The sequence below is a fragment of the Pavona decussata genome, unplaced genomic scaffold (assembly GCF_977016875.1).
Source record: "Pavona decussata unplaced genomic scaffold, jaPavDecu1.1 SCAFFOLD_72, whole genome shotgun sequence".
Classification (NCBI taxonomy): domain Eukaryota; kingdom Metazoa; phylum Cnidaria; class Anthozoa; order Scleractinia; family Agariciidae; genus Pavona; species Pavona decussata.
The window spans coordinates 195,793-217,500 of NW_028145491.1; the positions used below are offsets into that span (position 1 = coordinate 195,793).

The 21,708-nt window shown below is 39.0% G+C and overlaps 1 protein-coding gene and 1 long non-coding RNA gene across 2 annotated transcripts in view; one reads left to right on the forward strand and one right to left on the reverse strand.

The window, feature by feature from the left end:
* The window catches only part of LOC146476760 (uncharacterized), a gene marked incomplete at its 5' end in the record, with an annotated part of 220,663 nt that overhangs the window by 185,672 nt on the left and 13,283 nt on the right, over positions 1–21,708 (forward strand). The window contains one exon of the mRNA XM_085113862.1: positions 14,502–15,031. Coding sequence (XP_084969988.1) covers positions 14,502–15,031 — 530 coding nt within the window. The remainder of the gene's footprint in view (positions 1–14,501; positions 15,032–21,708) is intronic.
* LOC146476767 (uncharacterized) lies at positions 3,335–3,697 on the reverse strand. The gene is made up of 2 exons (XR_014865445.1): positions 3,507–3,697; positions 3,335–3,412 (listed from the first exon to the last, which is right to left on the reverse strand). It is a non-coding gene; the product is annotated as an uncharacterized LOC146476767 (long non-coding RNA).

Genomic DNA, 21,708 nt, shown 5'->3' on the forward strand with positions numbered 1-21,708 from the left:
CACTATTCTGTGACCTCTGGTCTGGCTTCCTTCGTACTGAATTATTCGATCTGTTTGTCAAAGCGTAATTTCTTCGTGAAAACGGCAGATCAGGGTCTTAAATTCATACCTGTGACCGCCATTGAAAAACAACCTTTTGAAATGATGATTTGCTTTGACGTAACACAGGTAGGGATGAGTAGGTCACCTCCCTCGTGATATACGCGCCGATAATGGATTTTGATTGGGCCGTTTTAGTTGAAGACAATCAGAACAATAGATCCCTTCTTGGAGAGAGCAGAATTTAACCCAGGTTTAATGAATAAATCAAATGATGATTTGACGTCACACAGGAAGGGATGAGTGGGTCCCCTCCCTCGTGATATACGCACCGATAATGGATTTTGATTGGGCCGTTTTTGTTGAAGACAATCAGAATAATAGATCCCTTCTAGAAGAGAGTAGAGTTTAATGAATAAATTAATGTGCAGATTTGAAGCTATGACGAGGAAAAAAAAGATACCCGACCGAAAACTTGACACGGTCTGCCCTGTCGGCATCCCGCATAATCGGGCATCCTGTGTAATTACCCAGAAATAGCCGCCTCGTTGATACTTAAAAGTGTATGACTATTAGTTTATAAGTGGCAAGACGTTTTCATGCTCTTATTTATTGAGACTAGCTTCCCATAACATAAAAGTCCGTTATCTGATTACAATTCAAGAAATAATTTGTTACAATTAAACAGAATACAAAGACATAGATCACTAAATTAAACACAGAAAACAAATAAATAAAAATTCACCCTGCTTTATGATTTTAAGAGTCAATGTCTGAGAAAAACGGGCAAAATCTGAAAAAGCTGAAAGATGGGGGTCGGCCAAATTATTCCATACAAACATCATAGTTAGGTTAGGTGGACTTATGGATAAATATACTAAAGTTTACTCTTCAAGTGTTTTGGTATAGGAGAAATGAGATCCACTCTCCATCACCCCCTCAGGTCCTAGTTTTTCTGGTAAATTTGACCCAAATTTGACAGCCAGCAAAAACTGTACAATTTAGCGAACGGAGCTCGTGTTTTGTTCCTGATATAAATGGTCATAGAACTTCTTGTAAAAAGCCAGAGATATGCGAAATAAGCAAAAGTCACTCTACAACATTTAGTTTTGGAATACCTATATTTCGCATCTGCGAATGAGCAAGAAATTAGCCATTTTGAAACTCACGCAGAACACACAACTAAATCTTCAGCAACAATCGGATGCTAAAACCAAATACTCTTACCTCCCCTCTATCACAATCATCAATAATCTTTTTGGGTCATTCAAACAGCAAGATGCTTCACCACTTCCATTACTCCTACCACTTGTTGTCATGTACAGCACGACACGACGCAAGCAATGTGCCGATTAAGCCGCTCTTGGATTGCACATTGGATTTCTCCACGGTTAAATATATGCAGTTGACTAAAGTGGTCCCAAAAAAATCAGAACCCCTCTCTGGCCAATTTAACAGAAGGAAAATTTAAAACGAAATACGAACTGAACAGAACGACGCCATCTTGAGTTGGATTGCTCTCAAGGGACTGGGACCTACTTATTTTTACTTTGGGTAGGGAGGGGACAGGGAAGGACCTATCGCTGGCGCATTGTTGCTAGAAACGTCTGTTTGTCGCAATAAACAGCTCAAGATCTGAACAAATAATGACATGAACGAATCATGCTCAAAATAGAACCAGCAGAACCGCGCAATAGCGTGAAAAAATAACTTCATTGGATTTTTTTTTGAGCGCGCGGCTTTTGATGTACATTTCCACCGTCAAGAAATCAGAGATATCCGACTCCCGCGTTCTTCACAAATCGATAAAGCACGTTACAGCATGAACAACTGGAATTGTTGAATTTAATAACAAAAATTGCAATGCCTATATAAGAAAGTTTCCGTTTAGTAACTTCGAAAGAAGTACCGTTATTAGACACTTGTACTACATAACACTAGTTAAACAAATCTCTGTACAATGCATAAGCAAACTGATCACAGTTATTACTTAATAAATTGACTCTCCTAGGTTAATCTCTCTACTCGACACGCTCCCCTCTGAATCACTGAGGAAAGCTGAAATATGATCTCTACCTTTACCACAAAGCAATCAGATTGGATGTGTGAAATAAGTAGAAACAGTGTCATGGAATTGTTCTACCTTTAAAATAAACTGCGTAAAACTAAAGATAACTGACGGAAAATGTGCGCTTGATATTTAGAAAAAAAAATTTTCCTTGCAGATCCCCTTTGGGTTGGAATTTCCTTTTTCCTATAGATAACTGCCTTTTCCAAGGTATGTTTGTTTTTGCTTCCGATCCGTTTTGTTTACTTTTTAGTTCCGTTGGTCTGTCAATGAACACATGTCGTGAAGCGAAATATTTACCTAAGAGCCCTCACTGAATAGGTCATTTGCTTTTAATAAAAGCGTTGGACTTATCATTCCGGCTTGTCATGTACACCAGAAGGCCCTTAGGAGTATGCGCTTTTTGGTTATAAAAGCTGCTGTTGAAAACGTCAAAACAAATTAACAAAAAATTAGTTTTGGCTGTATTATCTCCGCTTTGATACCTTGATAAATATGATAGGAAATGGGAAGGAGGAGCTGCCGGACCGTCAAGAACGCTAATAAGAGAATAAACAAATAACATCACATTTACGTAGAATCTGCAACGCCCGACTCTTAAACTCTACTGGGATCATCACAAAATTGTCTCCGGGTCGAATAAATAAAGATGTTATATATCGGTCCAAGGGAACAGTAATCTTACTATTAATTCAAAACATTCACCTTAAGCTTGTCCTCAAATTTTGAGGTAGCATCCTCCACTTTAAATCTGCTTGAATGGCCTTTTCAAAAAGTGTTACACTGGGCTGAAACAATATCTGAAATGTTGATTTCAATTGAATGCGATGTTTGTTACATTGTAACAAAACAACGCATCTGATAAATTAGCAGAGATTTCCGAACTGATAAGAAACTACACGTAAGGTGAAAATAACTTTAGGTAACACATAAAGAGTAAATTAAAATAGGTGAATTGCAAGAAATTAATTTAAATATTGGCTTATTGACATACCAGATCCTATTGGAACTGAAACTTGAAACTCCTGGTATATTTCTTCCGACACCTGTTTGATTACCCGACGAGGATATTTTAATTTTTTCGCTTCACCTCTGTGAGATGGGTGAGAACAACTGGATTTTAACTTCTGGTAATGTGTTCTTAATTCGTATTTGTGCTTTGGACATTTCCCTGTGGACCGATGAGGAACGCGAAGCGGCGATTAGCAGAGAACACGCGACACAGGCTTGGAAGTTTCAGTATTCATGATTCAGTGATAACACACAAGGCATTGTGCAGCACACATGTATACATATAATCTGAAGCTACAATAAAGCGAAATCACAATTACTATTTTCCTATATTCGAGCAGAAAACAATGACAAAGAACTAGAACGCGTTGAAATGTCATAGACTTACATCTGTCCAAGCTCGTCCGCTATATGGCACTTGAAGACTGAATACTAACGGCAAAAACGATACAGTGTCGGCATTGACAAGAACTAGGCTAACTCATTGTCTCTGGTGAGTAATATGAAACTTGTTTACTACACGTGGTCTTACGCAACTTAAGGGTTAGCGCTCGACCCAGGTCTCTCTGTTCGTCAACAAAACACCCTGTCTTCCTCTGATAGAGAAAGCAATCCGGCGCGATTGAGAATAATCCGTGTCCCTAAGCCTCGACGTCGATCCACTGACACCCAGATTAGTTAGATAATCTGTTAAATCCTTTCTGCATGATTTTAGAGGAATAACATAAAGCTCGTTTGGCGCGTATGGTGTTTGACCGTGTTGGACCGTCAACAGTTGAAAATGAGCAGCTCATTTTGCGTTGTACATTACGCTTCTGACTGCAACGTAAACACTGTCGCAAAAGACTGGAGTGAGACCATATGTCACGTAATAAATGTAAATATGGTAAGAACAAAATTGTCATAAAATACTTTCGTACGTGTATAGTCTCTTACGATATAAAATAATATGACGCTATTTTTTCGGATTTTTTCCCTTTGTATTGAAACAAAATAGTTTCTGCAAGTGAATCTGCAAACAAGACTTCCAACTGGGCTACGGTATTGTTTCTCCAAATTACTCTTGTGTTTTTGGCTCTTATTTGATTCCTTGTAATCCCGTCTTTGACAGTACAAGACAGCTTGACCCAGAAACTTCTCCTAATCAAAGCACACAAAATGCAAATTAAATTTCAAAACGATTTTCCCTGCCCAGCAAGCATAACAACATGTAGGCCATTTAATAAGCAAGGAAAATGGTTGTAACTCTCGTTAGTATTTTCATTTCCCAATAGTTTGTTATTCCTTGCCACTTATGGCATGAGCCTAAACCAGCCTTCCTTAAATCAAAAAGCTTACTTTTGAAAAACAGCGTGGAACAATCACCCATCCAGCCTTGGGTAGCCCCTGGCTCCCTTACAACCAATCAACTAGTTCCCAGTCTATCCCGAGTGAACAAATTCAACATGGCGTCGTTTTGGTTACTTTCGCGTTTTCTTAATTTTCTTTCCGTTAAATTCGCAAGAGAAGGGATTTGAATTTTTTGTGGAACTAATTTGATCAACTGAATTTTTTTTAACTTAAGACAAACTTAATGCAAAATCCAGGAGCGGCTTAAACAGCACATTGATTGCGTCGTGTCGTGCTGTACATGACATCGCGTAGTAGGAGAAATGGAGGTGATGTGGCATCTTGCTGTTTGAATGGCCCAAAAAGATTATTGCTGATTTTAATAGATAGAAGGTAAGAGTGTTTGGTTTTGGCATCCAGTTTTTGCTGAAGTTTTAGTTGTGTGTTCTGCGTGAAGTCGAAAATGGCTAATTTCTTGCTCATTTGCAGATACGAAATATAGGTATTCCAAAACTAAATGTTGTAGAGTGACCTTTGCTTATTTCGCATATCTCTGGCTTTTTACAAGACTTTCTATGGCCAGTTATGTCAGGTACAAAACATGAACTTCGTTTGCTAAATTGTACAGTTTTTGCCGGCTGTCCAATTTGGGTCAAATTTACCAGAAAAACTAGGACCTGAGGGGGTGATGAAGAGTGGATCTCATATCTCCTATACCAAAACACTTAAAGAGCAAACTTTGGTATATTTATCCATAAGTCCACCTAACCTATCTAAGATGTTAGTATGGAATGATTTGGCCGACCCCGATCTTTGACCACCTGCCTGGTTTTCTCAGACAATAACTCTTAAGGCATCGAGGAACGTAGAAGGTACAATTTCCGTTCATTTGTCGAATTATTTTTTAGAAATATTTTATAAAAGCAATAGAGAACTTTTTTGCGTGTTTACATGGCCTTACCTAAACACTCGGGGGGTTGGGAGAATTCGAGACAGATATGCAAACCCGAGACGCAGTCGAGGGCTTGCATAACTTTCGAGAAAGGGAATGAGTGAAAATTTCCCTTTCGATGAAGGAAAATTTTGTTTATTTACATCTTGATTCAAATAAATTTTCTCAATACACGCTCTGGACAATCATATTTCTCATAAGCCAATGAAAACGTGCATTTGACAACACATAAACCAATCAAAATTTGCGTTATAAAAGTCAAAATTAAGTTGAAATTTGTGGCAAGCGCCAGCGAGCGCCGTGCAGATGAATGCGAGTTCAGCTTTGAATCCTCGTAAATCTGCAGAAAAATACCGAAAGTTCAACAAAAACTAGAAGAAATGTTCAAAATATCTGATTCTGTTAGGAAAGAACTTCAACACGAGGAGTTTATTTCAGCTGAAAATGAATGTCACTGTGCTTGATCGCTTTTGAAAGTGACGTGAACTTGCCCGATTTGGCAGCCTGAGAACACGGTTGAGAAGTTGAATAGCTAATCGTGCCTTGTAAAGTTTTGGTGGTTAGGAATCACAGCACAAGCAGCGGATCCAGATGGTTGAGGTTTTTGCTGGCTCCCTTGGAGCTGATCGGCTTGTGTGGCTTGTGAATGTAGGGCAGATGAGAGAACATTGCTGCACACCTGGAGCTGCTGCGAGTATGGACGAGCGTTGTAGCTCTTGAGGGAATTTTCATTCCTGTGGCCAGACAGCGACATGATATGGCGATTTGACAAACCAGCATCTGACTACAGTGTTAAAGCTATTGCCCTGATGCAGTGGTTGGTATAAACTTGAGAAAGATTAGCCGCTTTGCTGGGCTCTTTCATCATGCTCCCGAGCTTGTTTGCACCAAGACAACGATTTCCGAACCACCCTGATTCTTCTGGCCCCTTCCAGAATTGCTTCGGGAACTGGAAAAAAGCGTTTCAGTCAGGGTTGAGTTTACTGCAGTAAAGTCGGAGGGCATTAAATCCATCATTTCGGTGATCTGTCTGGTACATTCTTCAACGTTTCTCGTAGTTTGTGGCGGTGTCATCTATCTCGCCTTGGCTTGTTTTGCTTGACTCGTCATGGGCCATGGTTGCGTACGATTTTTTGTTTTCATCCTGGAGGAATAGGAAATTCGACCTCGTCAAGTTTCTCTACCCTTCCTGTCCACGTCGACAGAAATACAGCATGACATGAAACCAGACACTGTATAGGAGGCCTTGAGGAGTTGTTAGACTGATAACGTCGCTCTCTTTCAAACGCCACAGGTCCTCACGCTCAATGGCAGGTTTGCGCTTGACATTTTGTTCCCCTTGCTTCTTCATGTCTTTCAGTTTGGCGTCTAACATTTGGTTGGACTGCTGGAAAGCTGGGTCGATGGCAATGTGTATGCCTTTCTTGTACGGTGGGTTGTTGAGATAGCGCTCTAAATCATTCCTAAATCCCAGCAGTGTGCTTCTACTGTAGTTTCCTTCGTTTTTGTTACGTGCCTCAGCGTAGATAAACTTCAAATTGGCATCCAATTGTGCTTTTGTTTTCTGACCAATATCTCCATTAATTCCTCTTGCCGAAGCCCATTCTGAATGAAAAAAGTTCACAACTATCATTGCCAATGTAATAGTACATTTTTACGCTGAGAACGTCCCGGAGTTATGAGACATGCTATGCATATTTGACATCCAAAACACGGCAACCGATCGGCCGTACAAAGTTTGATTTGAAACATTTACAGTCTGTAGCACACATAGTTTGGTTTGCGTTTTCGTGTAATATACATTTTTTTTTTAATAAAGAATGTTTTAGAGAGATTATTTTTAGTACTCACATGCAAAAATTACCTTGAAAAAGTTTTACTGCGTATTTTGTTACATATTTTGTCGTCTTTGCTTGAGCTCCCTCGACGAAGACGTCTAGCTCACGATCATCGAGGAAGGCAAAGCGCTGTTGTTCTTCTTTCTTTTGTTTTTTTCCCTCGGGATCAGGGGGAAAGAGATAGGAAAGCCCCAAATCAAAATTTGGGAAGTTTTTCTCCATTTCCTTAATATTTATACTCGAAATTACTTTACGAGTCTTGCGAATTAAGCTTTGAAATGTTTTCAAAAGTGCCGCCGGGAAACACACAAATCGTGACGTCACAACTGTATTTACATACTCTCATCTAAACACACCTATCGACCAATGACAGCGCGATTACAATCTTGAATATTTTATAAATGGATATGCAACAGACTGTTTTGTGTAAAACTTGAGGATGACGCGTGTCAGACACTTTGTCACAATTTCTTGTTGATGACTTCACCAGTTAACGAACTTTATTGGCTTCACTTAACAAGTCCACAGTTGTCTCAGATCAAAATTTTCTGATTTTTGGCGGTGAGTTCAGATGGTGGTTCTAGAGCCGCTCGAACGGACAACAAACTAGTTTTCCTAGGGCCTGTGTACATGGAAGGAGGGTTACTCTTGTAGAAGAGTCATAAGATAGCCCTCCTTTACATGTGTAGGGTTATCCTTAGGGCTGTGCCTGCCAACAAAGCCGCGGAAACCTGACGTCGTCGCTTTAAAATCGACGCCGCTGAATTCAATCACTTTATTATTATCATTAACAACTTTCATTTACATAAGATCCATTTCCGCCCGCAAATAGCAGGTGCTACTCAAGGCGGGCGGAGATAAGGGGTACAGCAGTCAGTGATACATTACGTAAATAAATAACATTTACAAAATCCAACACTTGTAACAAGTAAATTGACCTGCGAAACTAGTTCACTCTGCGGAACTAACTGATTCACAGTTCGTCTTGTTCCTCGCAAACCCGAGCGTAGTGAGGTTAATAAATTTGTTACATAAAATTAAAACTTTGGCAGAAAACTGCAAAATTTGTCAAAAGAAGCTCTCCTTCTAAGTTTTTAAAAGGAAATAACAGAATTTTATAAAATTAAATTCGTGAAATCAAATTAAATTGCGCGTGCGTGCTTCATATTCCGATTGTCCACGCTGATACTGTCAGCAAACAAATGCCTCGAGATAAATTTAAACTACCACGTTCAAAACGTTAAAAAAAAAAATTGTCCATGGGTCAGCTTACGGTCAGCGAGATATGAAGCACGCGAGAAGTTTGTAGAACGCTCAAAAAGCTAGAATTGCTCTCGGCACTCTTAAGCATCTTTCGTGCCCTCCAAACTTCCAGCGTGCTTTATATCTCGATGAACGCACGCTGACGCGTGAACCAATTCGCCGTGCCGAAAAAGATTGCGACTGGTGCATTTACCCATAATTCGTAGCGCAAGAAAACCCTACAAACGCTCATAAAAACGCACAACTTCTAAAAACCTAGTAACAAACTATTGTTAGTACAGGGACGAATTTCGCCAAAAAAATGACTTTCTACGTGCCTATTGGCTGTGTTAGGTTTGCGAGGTATGGGGAAATCTACCACGGCCATCTTTTTCCGTATGGTAGATTTTTTCTTTGTAAAAAGCGATGAAAGAGTCTCGCTTCAAAGTATTAAAATTAATTGTGCAACTGCTAAACTGAGCGGGTCTCACACGACGAAGACATATTTACATTCACCTCGCTTCCGGCCATGGAACTACCACAGGCATTATTTCCACCATCGTTCACGCGTTTTGTAGTCCTCTTCATCTAGCTGGTTGTGTGGTTTCCAGTTCTTATTAGGTGGCTACTTTGGCTCAGAGCAGCGGGCTGAAATATGTTTTCAGCCCGCTGAATTCTCCAATACCCGACGAAATTATTATAATATAGTTTACCTAGTTATAATGTAATATTTATCAAGTGTTGTAAATTTGTAAACATGTATCTACTTTAAGTATATAACTTTTTAACTTGATGTGTATTTGTTTTCTTTTATTTAAATATAATTCATAAGTGGCGAAATAAAAAAAAGAATAAAATTCATTTTATTATCTAAGGCAAATTTTTCATGAGAGTCACATATACAGTTCCTACTTACCCAATCTTGTCCCAGGGCCTCTCCTCCTTTTGTCTCAAGGCAGACAGGCCCGGGGAAATTGGTTGACCTTGGGAAAGATTAATAAATAAATTGTTTTACTGTCAATATAGAAAGTATAACTCTTGCCAACCATTTTGATAATCAAATTCCATTTAAAGTGGAGAACCCACACATTTGAGGCATAAGATCGCCAGAGATTGCAATCCTTAGTGAAAAGGAAAACCTGATTTTTGTCTTGCTTAAGCATGTCGCTATTAGAAACAACGATTGATGTGGATAGAATGTAGTGTTAAACTGGAGTGCTAACTTGGTTCCTTCACATCACAATCCACATTTCTTGTGGGTTGAAATACACCCAAATGCTAAGGTGCGCTAAAGGCGAAACTAGTTTCAGTGTTTCATAGCGCCATTTTACCAAAGTGATTCCACAAAGGGCAAAATTTAGCCAGACGTTTGAGCTCCCTGTTTATTTGTACACAATATTACATTTACAACTCCACTAACATTTTCTTGATACTAATAATAGTGCAAAGTAAAGTACGTACTTTTCTTTGAAACAAAATTTGTATTTATGTCAATATGTAGACTGTCAAGCTGCCCTTGGTATCGCAAACCGTCGGATCTCTGATGGTCAAATGAGTGCCTCTTCACAATGGGATACCAATTGTGCAGCCAATCAGGGCAGACTTCACTTTCAAGCTGCTTCAGGTACAGGAGGCTCGTGGACAGCTCGCACAAATGATATCCATCAATGGCTACAGATTGATCTTGCAAATCAGCAAACCAAAGTGACAGGTGTAGCAACACAAGGAAGAAATGGTCAAAATCAGTGGGTAACCAAGTACAGACTGCAGTATGGTGAAGATGGTGAAAATTTCAAGTTCCACAAGGAACAAGGGCAAAATGATGACAAGGCGAGAAATGATTTCTTCATCAAAATAATTAAAATAAATTTCTTAGTCTATTTATATCAGATTGAAAGAGACACCGGTTAAAAGCTAACTATTTCGGCAAACACAATAATAACCTTCCTGATCACATAACAGGAGACCTTAAAGATGCACCACAATGAAGTTTGGTCAAAGAAGACAGACGTTATTATTCAACATAGTTAAAGACTCCTGCTAGCCTCCTAAATTAATCTTTAGAAAATGTGGCGAATTAATTAAGATGGACACTAGCCTATCTAGATTGCACACGAGAATAACAACTCTAGGCATTTTATACTGCAGCTCGAATTTGCGTTTAGGAAAGGTTCCTTCTTTTACGTTATGTGCATCACGAGATTATCCGAGAAAATTTAGTTTCTTAAGCACCCCCTCCTGGGTCTTAAATTTGAAATAAGTACCTCCCCTCATGATCAAATAAGACTGCCCTTCGATTAAGTCTCCCCTCCTAGGGCCAAAATTTCAAATAAGCTTCTCCCTTTAAATAAGCGCCTCTTTCAATAATTTAATCTTCCCTTCTAGGGCCAAATTTTATTGGACATAAGCATCTCCCTCAAATAAGCACTTTCGATTAAGCATCCCTTCTAATTCCCAAACTTGAAATAAGTACCTCTCCCGAAATTAACGCGACTTAAGATTAAGCGCCTCCTCCTATAATCTTCATTTGAAATAAGCACTTTCCCTCAAATAAGACCATCCCTCGCTTAAGCGCGTTTCCTGTGGCCAAATGTAAAATAAGAACCTTCCCTCCAATTACCACCCACTTCTATTAGCCGCTCACTCCTATGGCCCAAATTTGAAATAAGCACTCAAATAAGAACCCCTTATGATTGAGCGCTCCCTCTAACAGCCCAATTTGGAGGAAGCACCTCCCCTCAAATAAGGCCTCCTATGACCGACATTTGAAATAAGTGCTTTCCCTCAAATAAGGCTCTAACCCCTTACCCCTGAAATAAGAACTTCTCTCGATGAAGCGATGAAGCGCTTTCTCGTAGGGCCCAAATTTGAAGAAGCCGTGAAATAAACGCCTCTTTTGATTGAGCACCCCCTCCTACACCCTAAAATTGAAATAAGCCTTCCTTTTGATTACGGCACCCTCCTATGGCCCAATTCTGAAATATGACCTTCTCGCATGTTTGCCGCTTTCATCTCGGTCTTTTCACCACCTTCTTTTATGTTTGCAGCGGATTAACATGATGGCTGATTTGGAGTATTTGCATGATAGACTGAACAAAAGCAAGTGCCACATGTTTTGTATTTTGATATCAAAGGTCATTTCTGGGTTACGAGTACTGCGTTTCTCGCCTGTTTATTTGAACAAGTGTTGTTTCTGTTTAGCAAAAGTCGTTGTTATGCCCGTTGAGGTATTTTATTTTGGTTTGATTTGGCTTGTTTCAGTGCGTTGGGTGACAGTACAGCCTCTCTAGTTAGGATTTGAACTGTGTAATAATCTTTATCCTGTGCACAGCTTTTGTATTGCCGGGCCTGACCGGCTATTTGTTTTCGTAGCAAGATGTTGTGTGTCTTATCACGGCTATTTGTCTTTTGATAAGTTACGGCTGCGTTTTCGTCATCCCTTCTTTCCGTTCTCATTGAACTGTGAGGTTTGTATTTTCCTCCTGTAATGAGGATGTATCTAGTCGCGAATTCTGCTCAGTGGATGCTCAACAGCAAATATTCTGTTTGCAAAGCTACAGTAGCCCTATTCGGTGTAAAGTATATGAAATGATTCATATATGAACTGCGGATGTAGATGAAAGTGAGAAGTGATCATCGCAGTGAATTTTCCAATATATGCAATTGGAAATTAGAAGCCTGAAAAAATTCAGGCTTCAACGGGATTCGAACCCGTGATCTCCGCGTTACCGGTGCCATGCTCTACCAACTGAGCTATGAAGCCACACATTGGGAGCAAGGTCAATTGTGGGTTCCCATTTTCCCGTGAGAGGAGTGAAATGATGTAAAGTATATGAAATGATTCATATATGAACTGCGGGTGTAGATGAAAGTGAGAAGTGATCATCGCAGTGAATTTTCCAATTTATGAAAATATTCTGTTTGCAAAGCTACAGTAGCCCTATTCGGTGTTTGCTAAAGCAAGTCTGCAGTTTCGATTCTTTTGTGAATCTCATCATTTGCTCCAAGAGAGTCTTTCACAATGCAGCGGTGTGTTAACTTCAATTCATATCTATCACAGCGGTCATCGCTGACATGACCGTTATGTCGATTGCGGCGAAGCGCCATGACCATCGAGGGGGCTTAATACTCGTTTCAATGCTTTCGTGTCTGGCTTTTCTTCCCTTTTTCCCTTCCTCTCTTCCCCCCTTCCCTCGCCAGAAAAGCCTGATACTCAGGCTAGATATATTTGGAGTTGTATGGTGGACATACATTTGCTTTCAGTGAGAAACCAAACAGAGCTGTACGACTGCGCTATTTTTATTAAATATAGCATAACCAACTTTTTATGGTTTCTTACTTTTTATCTGGCTGATTTAGGAGTTTGTTGGAAATACAGACCAGAATGGTGTTGTTTATCAAAAGCTCAATCCGCCAATGAGGGGACGTTACATTCGTTTCCGACCAACAGCTTGGTATGGCCAGATATCAATAAGGGTGGAACTCTTTGGATGCAAAGGTGAAGGATGTGTCGTCTAAAAACGGTTTTCCTTGCCATTCAAACAATTTTTTTTTTCTGGAAATTTTTCGTAAGATTTGAAATCACAAGTTAGAGCAGTTTCAGTTTCTGGTTATCAGATTCAAAGTTACAGAACATTATTGGGAGTGAACTGCAATATTGTTGTGTTGTGAAAGGGGAAGACGTATCCTTTGGCGTCAAAAGGGTACAAAGCTCCCTTAAGGGCAGGGCGTTTTCGCTTTTGTTATGACATCATACACGCTGGATCTGCTCACGTTGCATCAAAACAGCAATCAAATTGCTCTAGCTGAAGGGAAAATCACCGTTAGATAAGAGATACGATTTGAAGTCGCGCTTGAAAATGTTTCAACAGTGGGTGCATAAAATCGATATTGTATGAAACAACTTTTATTATACCACCTAAGAAGTTTAATTATTCCTTCCTTACTAATGGCAAGTACATCAGTATGAACTCTAAGCCCTTAACAAATGTAAGCCACGATGACAGTTCAGTATTATTTCGTAACCTAACATGCGAAAAATTCTAATGTCCTTACTATAAGTCTGGGAATAATTAAAACATTGTTTTTTCAGTGCATAACGACGTATGCAGTTTTGTAGTTAAATTAATCGTAAATTAAGGGCATATAAGATGGTCAAGATGAGCAATTTCGAAATTCCAGCACGGTGCCAAATGTTTTGAATGTCCTGCATGGCACTAGGTGACGTAAATACCATATATTGTGACCCGAGCATGGAACTTTAGTCAATGTTACTCTTAATGATGTCTTTTTGTTTCAGGAAGCAAACTGACTCTCGGCCACTGGCTTTTAGATCGCAACGATCCACATGTAAGGTCAGTCAATAAAATTGTAAAATAGTTAGGGCGCCGGACTTGCGAGCCGGAGGTTCCGGGTTCAAGTTCCCCTCAGACCTCTTGGATTTGTTTTTCAGTAGACCCAATTTTCAACACTTTGTAAATAGCCAAGGGGGTTTCCTCCCACTAGTTGGGAATTTTACAAATGTTATGTTCGGTTTGTATATTTATTCCATGATTTATAGTGAAGCAAATTGCACTACAGTGTTAAATACTTCAACACTTCAAAATAGTCTATAAATTTTATTTATTTATTTACTTTTATCTTATATATACCACAATACATTTTCTCGCCATGAAAGGTGTCAGTCATCATGGTTTGAAATGATAGCTCAAAGTTAATCGTTTCTCCCATGCTTGTGCGTGGATTACAGACTCAGCTGAACGTACCTTGTCGGTGATTCAGCAATGTTCAATCTAATTAGCATTTCGTTGTGTCAGTCATTCAACCCCGTATTTCCCCTAAGACTGAATTAAAAACACTCTCGAGACTTTTCAGTTTGATGAATTTTACCAGGTACAAATATGTCCTTGTACATGATTAAATTCGTGCATATAATTGGACAATATACCTACTCAATATTTATGAGTTTTTGAAGGCTTTCATATTTCGCAGTTATTAAGACAAGGTTTTTTTTACTATGCAGTTATTCTGGTGATAAGGTCATGATCAGGAACTGGTGTCCTGAAAGAGAGGCCGCTCATTTCATTAAAAGTCATTCCAAAGCTACTTTGCCGAACATGAACATCACGAGCTGTGATTTTACCATAGCATTCTGGGTAACAACCATTAACTCTGAGGGACCAAAGATAGCAGTCTGGTCAATCACTGGAAAACTCACTTACATAGCAATAAGGACGAGAACCATTGAAGTACAATCACTGTTCAACATATACAAGTCGAAAAAAGAAAACTTTCCGGATAAACAGTGGAATCACATCGCTTTAACCTGTGAGAACTTTAAGATCAGGATGTTCGTTAATGGTAAAAAAGCAGAATTAAAGAAACGTTGGAAGGAAGGGTTCTTTCATTCTTCAGATAGTTACCAGCCGTCATATATCATTGGAAATAATAAGAATTTGTCAGTAAAAGCGCAACCGTCTAATGGATCAGTTACGGATCTCTATATGATTCAAGGGACCTTATCTGTGAACCAGATTTCAGACTTGATCAAAGGTAAAATAACATTATATTAGAAGTTGTGTTTTTCATGATGGCAAAGATAATTACCGGTTTGAAATAGAAGTTCACAAACAAATCCTTTGCTTTCCCAGGTTTCTATATTCACCATATTGTTATGACTGGAAACTGAACTAAGTATATTGTACCTGCACCCGTCATTATCCTCATCATCATCGCAGCTTTTATACATCGTCAGCGTCATCGTCACCGCAATCACCATCCAATGTAAAAACTATTGTAATATTACTATCTTTTTCCATCATTATCGCTCACCATTATCACCACCACCATTGTCATGGTAACTTGTACGACCAGTCGTCATCTCCATCTTTTCCATCATAATCAATCGTCTTGCGGCCTCTTGCTTATCATCATTATCTTTTTTAGGAATAAGATAAGAGGAGAAAGAAGGCGTGTTTCTCCATAGCATTGCAGCCACAATGTTTTAATACAGCTTTTAATTAATTTGATTTAATCGTTTATAATATTTTTATTTTTTTTTTTGTATTTTAATAGTTTTTATTTCAATGTAATAGGGTTACAGTTGTTTTTAAACTAAATTGCACACACACACAAAACACACACACATTTGTACAAAGGACCTCAAAGACACATTGCAAACTATCATAACGTATCTCTTGCGAAAAGATGAAGTAAAGTAAAAATATTACAATGATTTATATTGAACGAAAGAGAAAGCTAACTTGATTCGTTCTCCTTATTGTATTTGCCCCATTTTGCGAGATGGATGGGGAGTTTATTTTTTGATCTGGCGATTGTTGTCTCAAGCTGGAAAACCAACTTAATCTTCGCAGTGAACGCTCTAAAAGATGGTATGACTTTTTTGCATCGTGATGAGTATATATGCCGTTTCGCAAGTAACAGTATGTGATTGATAAACAGATCATCTTTACACACTGTACAGGCCCGCAAATGATCCCGGCCCGCAAATGATCCCCGGACGGGAAATGATCCCCAAATTGGACCGCAAATGATCCCCGGACCGGAAGTGATTTTAATAAAATGTACCGCAAAACGAAGGAATGTCCTGGACTCCATGTCAGTTCACGGATATATGAGGAAAACACAAATTCCTCAGGCTTTTGTAACAACAATAAAAACCGGTAAACGTACTGTGTTAAAAGACAAAATTAACCTGGAAATATTTAATTTTTGGACAAAACATAAAAGCTATTGATTTTAACGCGTCAGTCTCGGAGATTATTACACCTTTGATTTGAAAATACATTTTCCTTCACAATTAGCTATTGCTTCAATATTTTAAAACTCTGTTTTAGAAATGTTAGATAAGATACTTAACTCTTTTAAAACGAAATTGAATTTTTCTCCTTAATCTGTAGGTCGTGCCATTAACAAACTTTATCGGAACCCTTTCGATAGTCTACCATACGCTTAGGTGGCCCAACCTCAAGCTGTGAGCGATTATCACTTGTGCAATAGCTGTCACTGCGAAAATATGACAGTTTGTATGGGAATATTTACGATCGGGTTTACGAAGTGGAAATACTGTAAAGTTCTTGATACAAATGACATCCCTTCTAAGAACTTTACAGTATTTCTACTTCCTAGGCCCGATTATAAAGTGCTATAGCGGTCACGGCGCAAGTATGGGAAAACACTTCCCATACTTCAGCCGTGACCGCTATTGCACAAGAGACCGTCACAGAATGATCATCGCTCACAGCTTGAGCTGGGACTACCTGTGCACGTGGGATTTTTTTTTTTTTGGAGGCGTGAGAACAAGGAAGCAATCCTCACTTGTGAAAGCGACAGCTATTTGGAGTGAACAGAGCTCATAATTTAAACCAGGTTACTGTGGGAAAATGGCGCGGTTGAGTTTGCTGTTTCCCCTTGCGCTTTTCGTACAATTCGTACCCATTTTTGGCGTTGTAATCGTACAAGTGAAAAATTTACATGTATGTTCCAGTTTATAGGACAATTGATTTTCTTTTTATTTGCACTTAACAGCTGCACTGTAATTTTTAAACTAAAAAAATTTGCATGCAAAGCGTTTAAATAAAATGATTGTTGCGTTATAAGACAAAAAAAAAATGAAGTGTATAAAGTTTAAATACAGTGTCCAAATTCCCGAGTCCATTCCAATTTATAATTATTGATGAGGCGACGAAATCCGCTCGGGGATCATTTGCGGTCCAATTTTGGGATCATTTCCCGTCCGGGGATCATTTGCGTGCCGGGATCATTTGCGGGCCTGTACAACACTAAAATACCTAACATTATGTCTTTAACAGAAAGCAATTCTATTCTAACATCATGATCGCCTAACCATTTTATAACTTCTGCCCAAAACTTCTCAGTATAGTGACAAGATACAAAAATATGTTCGAGGGATTCGTCCATTACACCACAGAAAGAACACAGCGGAGATTCTACAATGCTGATTTTACTAAGGGACACGTTCGTGGCGAGACACCTGTTTAAAAGTTTGTACTGAAATTCGCGCGACTTAGTATCCAGCGCCACCCAATGTGGTAAGCTGTATTTCTTTCTCCAATCTAACTCATCATCTGCAAATTGAGCATTATATTTAAATTGAGCAGTCGGTGGAGTAATGATTCTATCTCGTAGTTCTTTATATATAATCTTTGATACAGCTTTACTTATTGAAACATTCTGTCCATTTAAAGATAGAAGAACGTAATTTTCTAAAATGAAAGGCTCATTAATAGTAGACATACAGGTTCTTAAGGATTGACGCCATTGTACCGGAAGTGCATCAATCAAAGAAGCAATATTAAAAGCATCTAATGGTGACATTTTAAGCTCCCTTACTCTAGAATTTGTGACGAGATCATTGTTCTCCGTAATTAAATCCCCTAATCTAATTATGCCTGCATTGGCTAACCTACTATTGTATACAGATTTTCCATTAATACGAATGAATTTGTTATTCCATAATATAATCCTTGAGAGATTGGCATCTTCATAATGTTGTAAGCTGTCTTGGTTTTCTACAGAGCATTTGGCAAAGCATTTTAGACAGTCTTCATAGAAGGGTGGGAGTTTGATAGGTAATTTCGTTACATCAAAGTTGCAGCCAAGGATAAGTTTACCACCAACAGGTCTGAGATAGTGCAAAAGAATAGTTTTCCAGCTTCTTGGCTCGACAGATGCAAATTTTTTAGAGTACATTATTCTTTGAGCTTCAATTATGGAATCTAGATGTGGGGCTTTAAGTCCTCCATATTCGATGTCACTAATAAGGGCTGAACGTTTAACTTTATCCTTGCCTTTCCAAATGAACTCAAAAATAATTTTGTTCACATTATTCATAAATTCTTTTTCTACGCATGATAAACTCGCCCGATATAAGAAAATTGGGATAATAAAAGTCTTGACAATTTGGATTCTACCAATTATTGTAAGATCTCTCCAACTCCACATTTTTAACTTTTCTTTTATTGAAATAATCAAATCGTCGAAATTCAGTTTACGTTTCGCAATATGATTATAAGTAAAGTGGACACCAAGAATCTTAACAGATTTTTTAACCGCGATATTTTGGAGAAGAGTATACTCTAGTGCAGAATTAGTGAGATCTCCCAGTAACAAAATTTCAGATTTGTCGTAATTTATATTAAGGCCAGAACAAGCTCCGTAATTGTCTACACAGCGTAGAAAGTTTAAGAGAGAGATATCATTTCTCAAGAAAGCAGTCAGGTCATCTGCGAACAATCCGACTTTTATCTCTTCTTTATCTACTAATATACCTTCAATGTCTAGGTCACTACGTATACTAACACTTAAGGCTGGTTTCCATATGATCGCGGATCGCAGATCGCAGATCGCAATAAGGTCTGCGATCGTCTGCGATCATATGGAAACATACTTCTGCGATCGTCTGCGATCCTGCGATCATGATCGCAGACGATCGCAGATGATGGCAGAAGATAGAACATAAAGGCTGGTCTCCATATGATCGCGGATCGCAGATCGCAGATCGCAATAAGGTCTGCGATCGTCTGCGATCATACGGAAACATACTTCTGCGATCGTCTGCGATCCTGCGATCGTGATCGCAGACGATCGCAGAAGATAGAACCATGTTCTATCTCCTGCGATCGTCTGCGATCCCCTGCGATCAATTGCCATTGTGCGATCATATGGAAATCAAAGTTTTGCGATCTGCGATCGAAACGCATCCCATAATATTTCGGGTTCTCTCCCACGATTCAACGCTCGTGTGTTTGATGGTAGGAACGGTCTATATAGCAACAATCATTTCGTTGTCATTTGGAGGAATTTATGGAGGAAGTTGCTCGTTATGAATGTGTTTACAATCGCGGCAGAAAAGATTTTAAAGACAAGAACAAAAGGCCAACTGTTGGGACAAAATCGGGCAGAAGTTTTATTTATCGGCCGGGGAAGCGGTGGCCAAATTTCGCAACATAAGAACTGCGTACGGTCGTTATCGAATCCAAAACCGATGTTTTCGACGGTTTTAGAGCTGACGACGACTCGCTTCATGACAAAAAGAAGAAGTAAATTTGCTTGCGGCAAAATTTCTGCTCTTCCACGTTCGCGATGTTGTTTGCTTTTCAGCCTACACGCGCGTGTATATTTTACATTTCCGCTCACCAAAACGTATGGCTACGGTCGGCTCTGCGATCGTTGCAATTATATGGAAACAGCCTTTTTTGCGATCGTCTGCGATTGTTTGCGATCTGCGATCGTCTGCGATCGACTGCGATTATATGGAAGCCAGCCTTTAGATAGAACATGGTTCTATCTTCTGCGATCGTCTGCGATCACGATCGCAGGATCGCAGACGATCGCAGAAGTGTTTCCATATGATCGCAGACGATCGCAGACCTTATTGCGATCTGCGATCTGCGATCTGCGATCCGCGATCATATGGAAACCAGCCTTTAGAATCTCCAAGACCATGATGAACAAATAGGCAGAAAGGGGATCTCCCTGCCTTACACCACGTTGAACATCGAAAAGCGCTGTAGAAAAGCCGTTATTCATGATACAACTGGAGATGTTTTTATAGAATGTACGAATCCACTGAATAAACGATGGTCCGAAACAGAAAGCCGAAAGAGTACGAAACAAAAATGTCCTACTGACTGAATCAAAAGCTTTCTTAAAATCGATGCAAATCATTTTCCCGCTGATTTTGTATCTTTCTGTATAATCCATGATATCTTCAATGGTTCTAACGGCATCGAAAATAGTTCTACCTTTAACGTATGCGGACTGATTGTGGTGTATAATGCTTGGCAGAACATTCTCCAATCTCTTAGCAATAGCCTTTGAACCTATTTTGACATCAACGTTAATAAGCGATATTGGTCTCCAGTTGGAAATGTCTCTCCGATCTTTATCTTTTTTCTCGATTAATGTAATAATCGCTTGTTTTTGTGTACGTGTTAGAAAGCTCTCCGCAGTCATAGGAGCAATTAAGACTATCTACTAGTAAATTACCCACAGTGTGCCAGAAAGCCTTGTAGAATTCAGCTGTTATTCCATGATTGCCTGGTGATTTGTTATTTTCAAATAACTGTAGACTCTTGAAACATCCAGCCACTGTTAGTTTCCCCTCGCAAGATTGAGCATTATCATGAGATAACGTAGGGATTTCTGGATTATTTAGGAACGAGTCTAGCACAGGCTCAGGTGGATTAAGAGAGTCAGTTTTATACAGGTTGGAGTAGAAATTCTCAATCTCGTTCAAAACCGTCGTGAGACAGGTTAGTTTTACCCTACTGATGAAGTGTTGTTGCAATAGTAATTCTGACCAAAATACCATCCTTGTTAAAGATTTTACGGACTGAACTCTTGGCCTTTTTGTGAGATTCCAGATTCAAAAAATATTTATTATTTTTTTCTCCGCTTTCGTACCAAGCCGCTTTCGATCGAATTATCGCACCTCTTGATAACAGGTCATAAATGCCATCATACTCTAATTTTAAGATTTCATAATTTTCAATGTTTTCGGGGGATGGACAGCTACTGCATTTTTCCTCATAAGCCTTGAGGGAAGCTTCAATATCGGAGATCTTTTTCCTTCTTTTAAATGCTTTTTCTTTACTGTACTTAATAGAAACCTGCCTTATTCTGTATTTAATTAATTCCCACAAAAGTCGCTTGTCGGTTACTGTCTTAAATTCATGAAGCCAGATAGGCACACTGTCATTAATCAAAGTGACAAAATTAGCATCATCCACTAGACTGGCATTAAATTTCCAGAAAGAAAGGCCATGCTTTTGCATATCAATGTTATTAAAGTGGAGAACAACTGCTGAATGATCAGAGTTAATTGTTGGAATGATGTCGGTCTTTTCAATATCTTCCTGACAGATATCGCTAGTTAACCAATAATTCAATCTTCTTTGAATAAACGGATTTAATTGCCTCCATTTGAAGCGCTTAGTTTCAGGATTCCTTATTCTCCAGATATCTACTAGATCAAAGTCTAAGCATAGGTCTTGAAAATTTTTCACTGAATCTTTTTTCGTCTGATTACCACCCGAACAGTCAAGGTCAGGATCAATCGCGACGTTGAAGTCTCCACCAACTACAATCTTGTATTCATTATCTATTACAAAACGTTCAATATTCTCATTGAGTCTATCATAGAAACAGCGTTGTTCCGGAACCATATTTGGAGCGTAAACATTTAC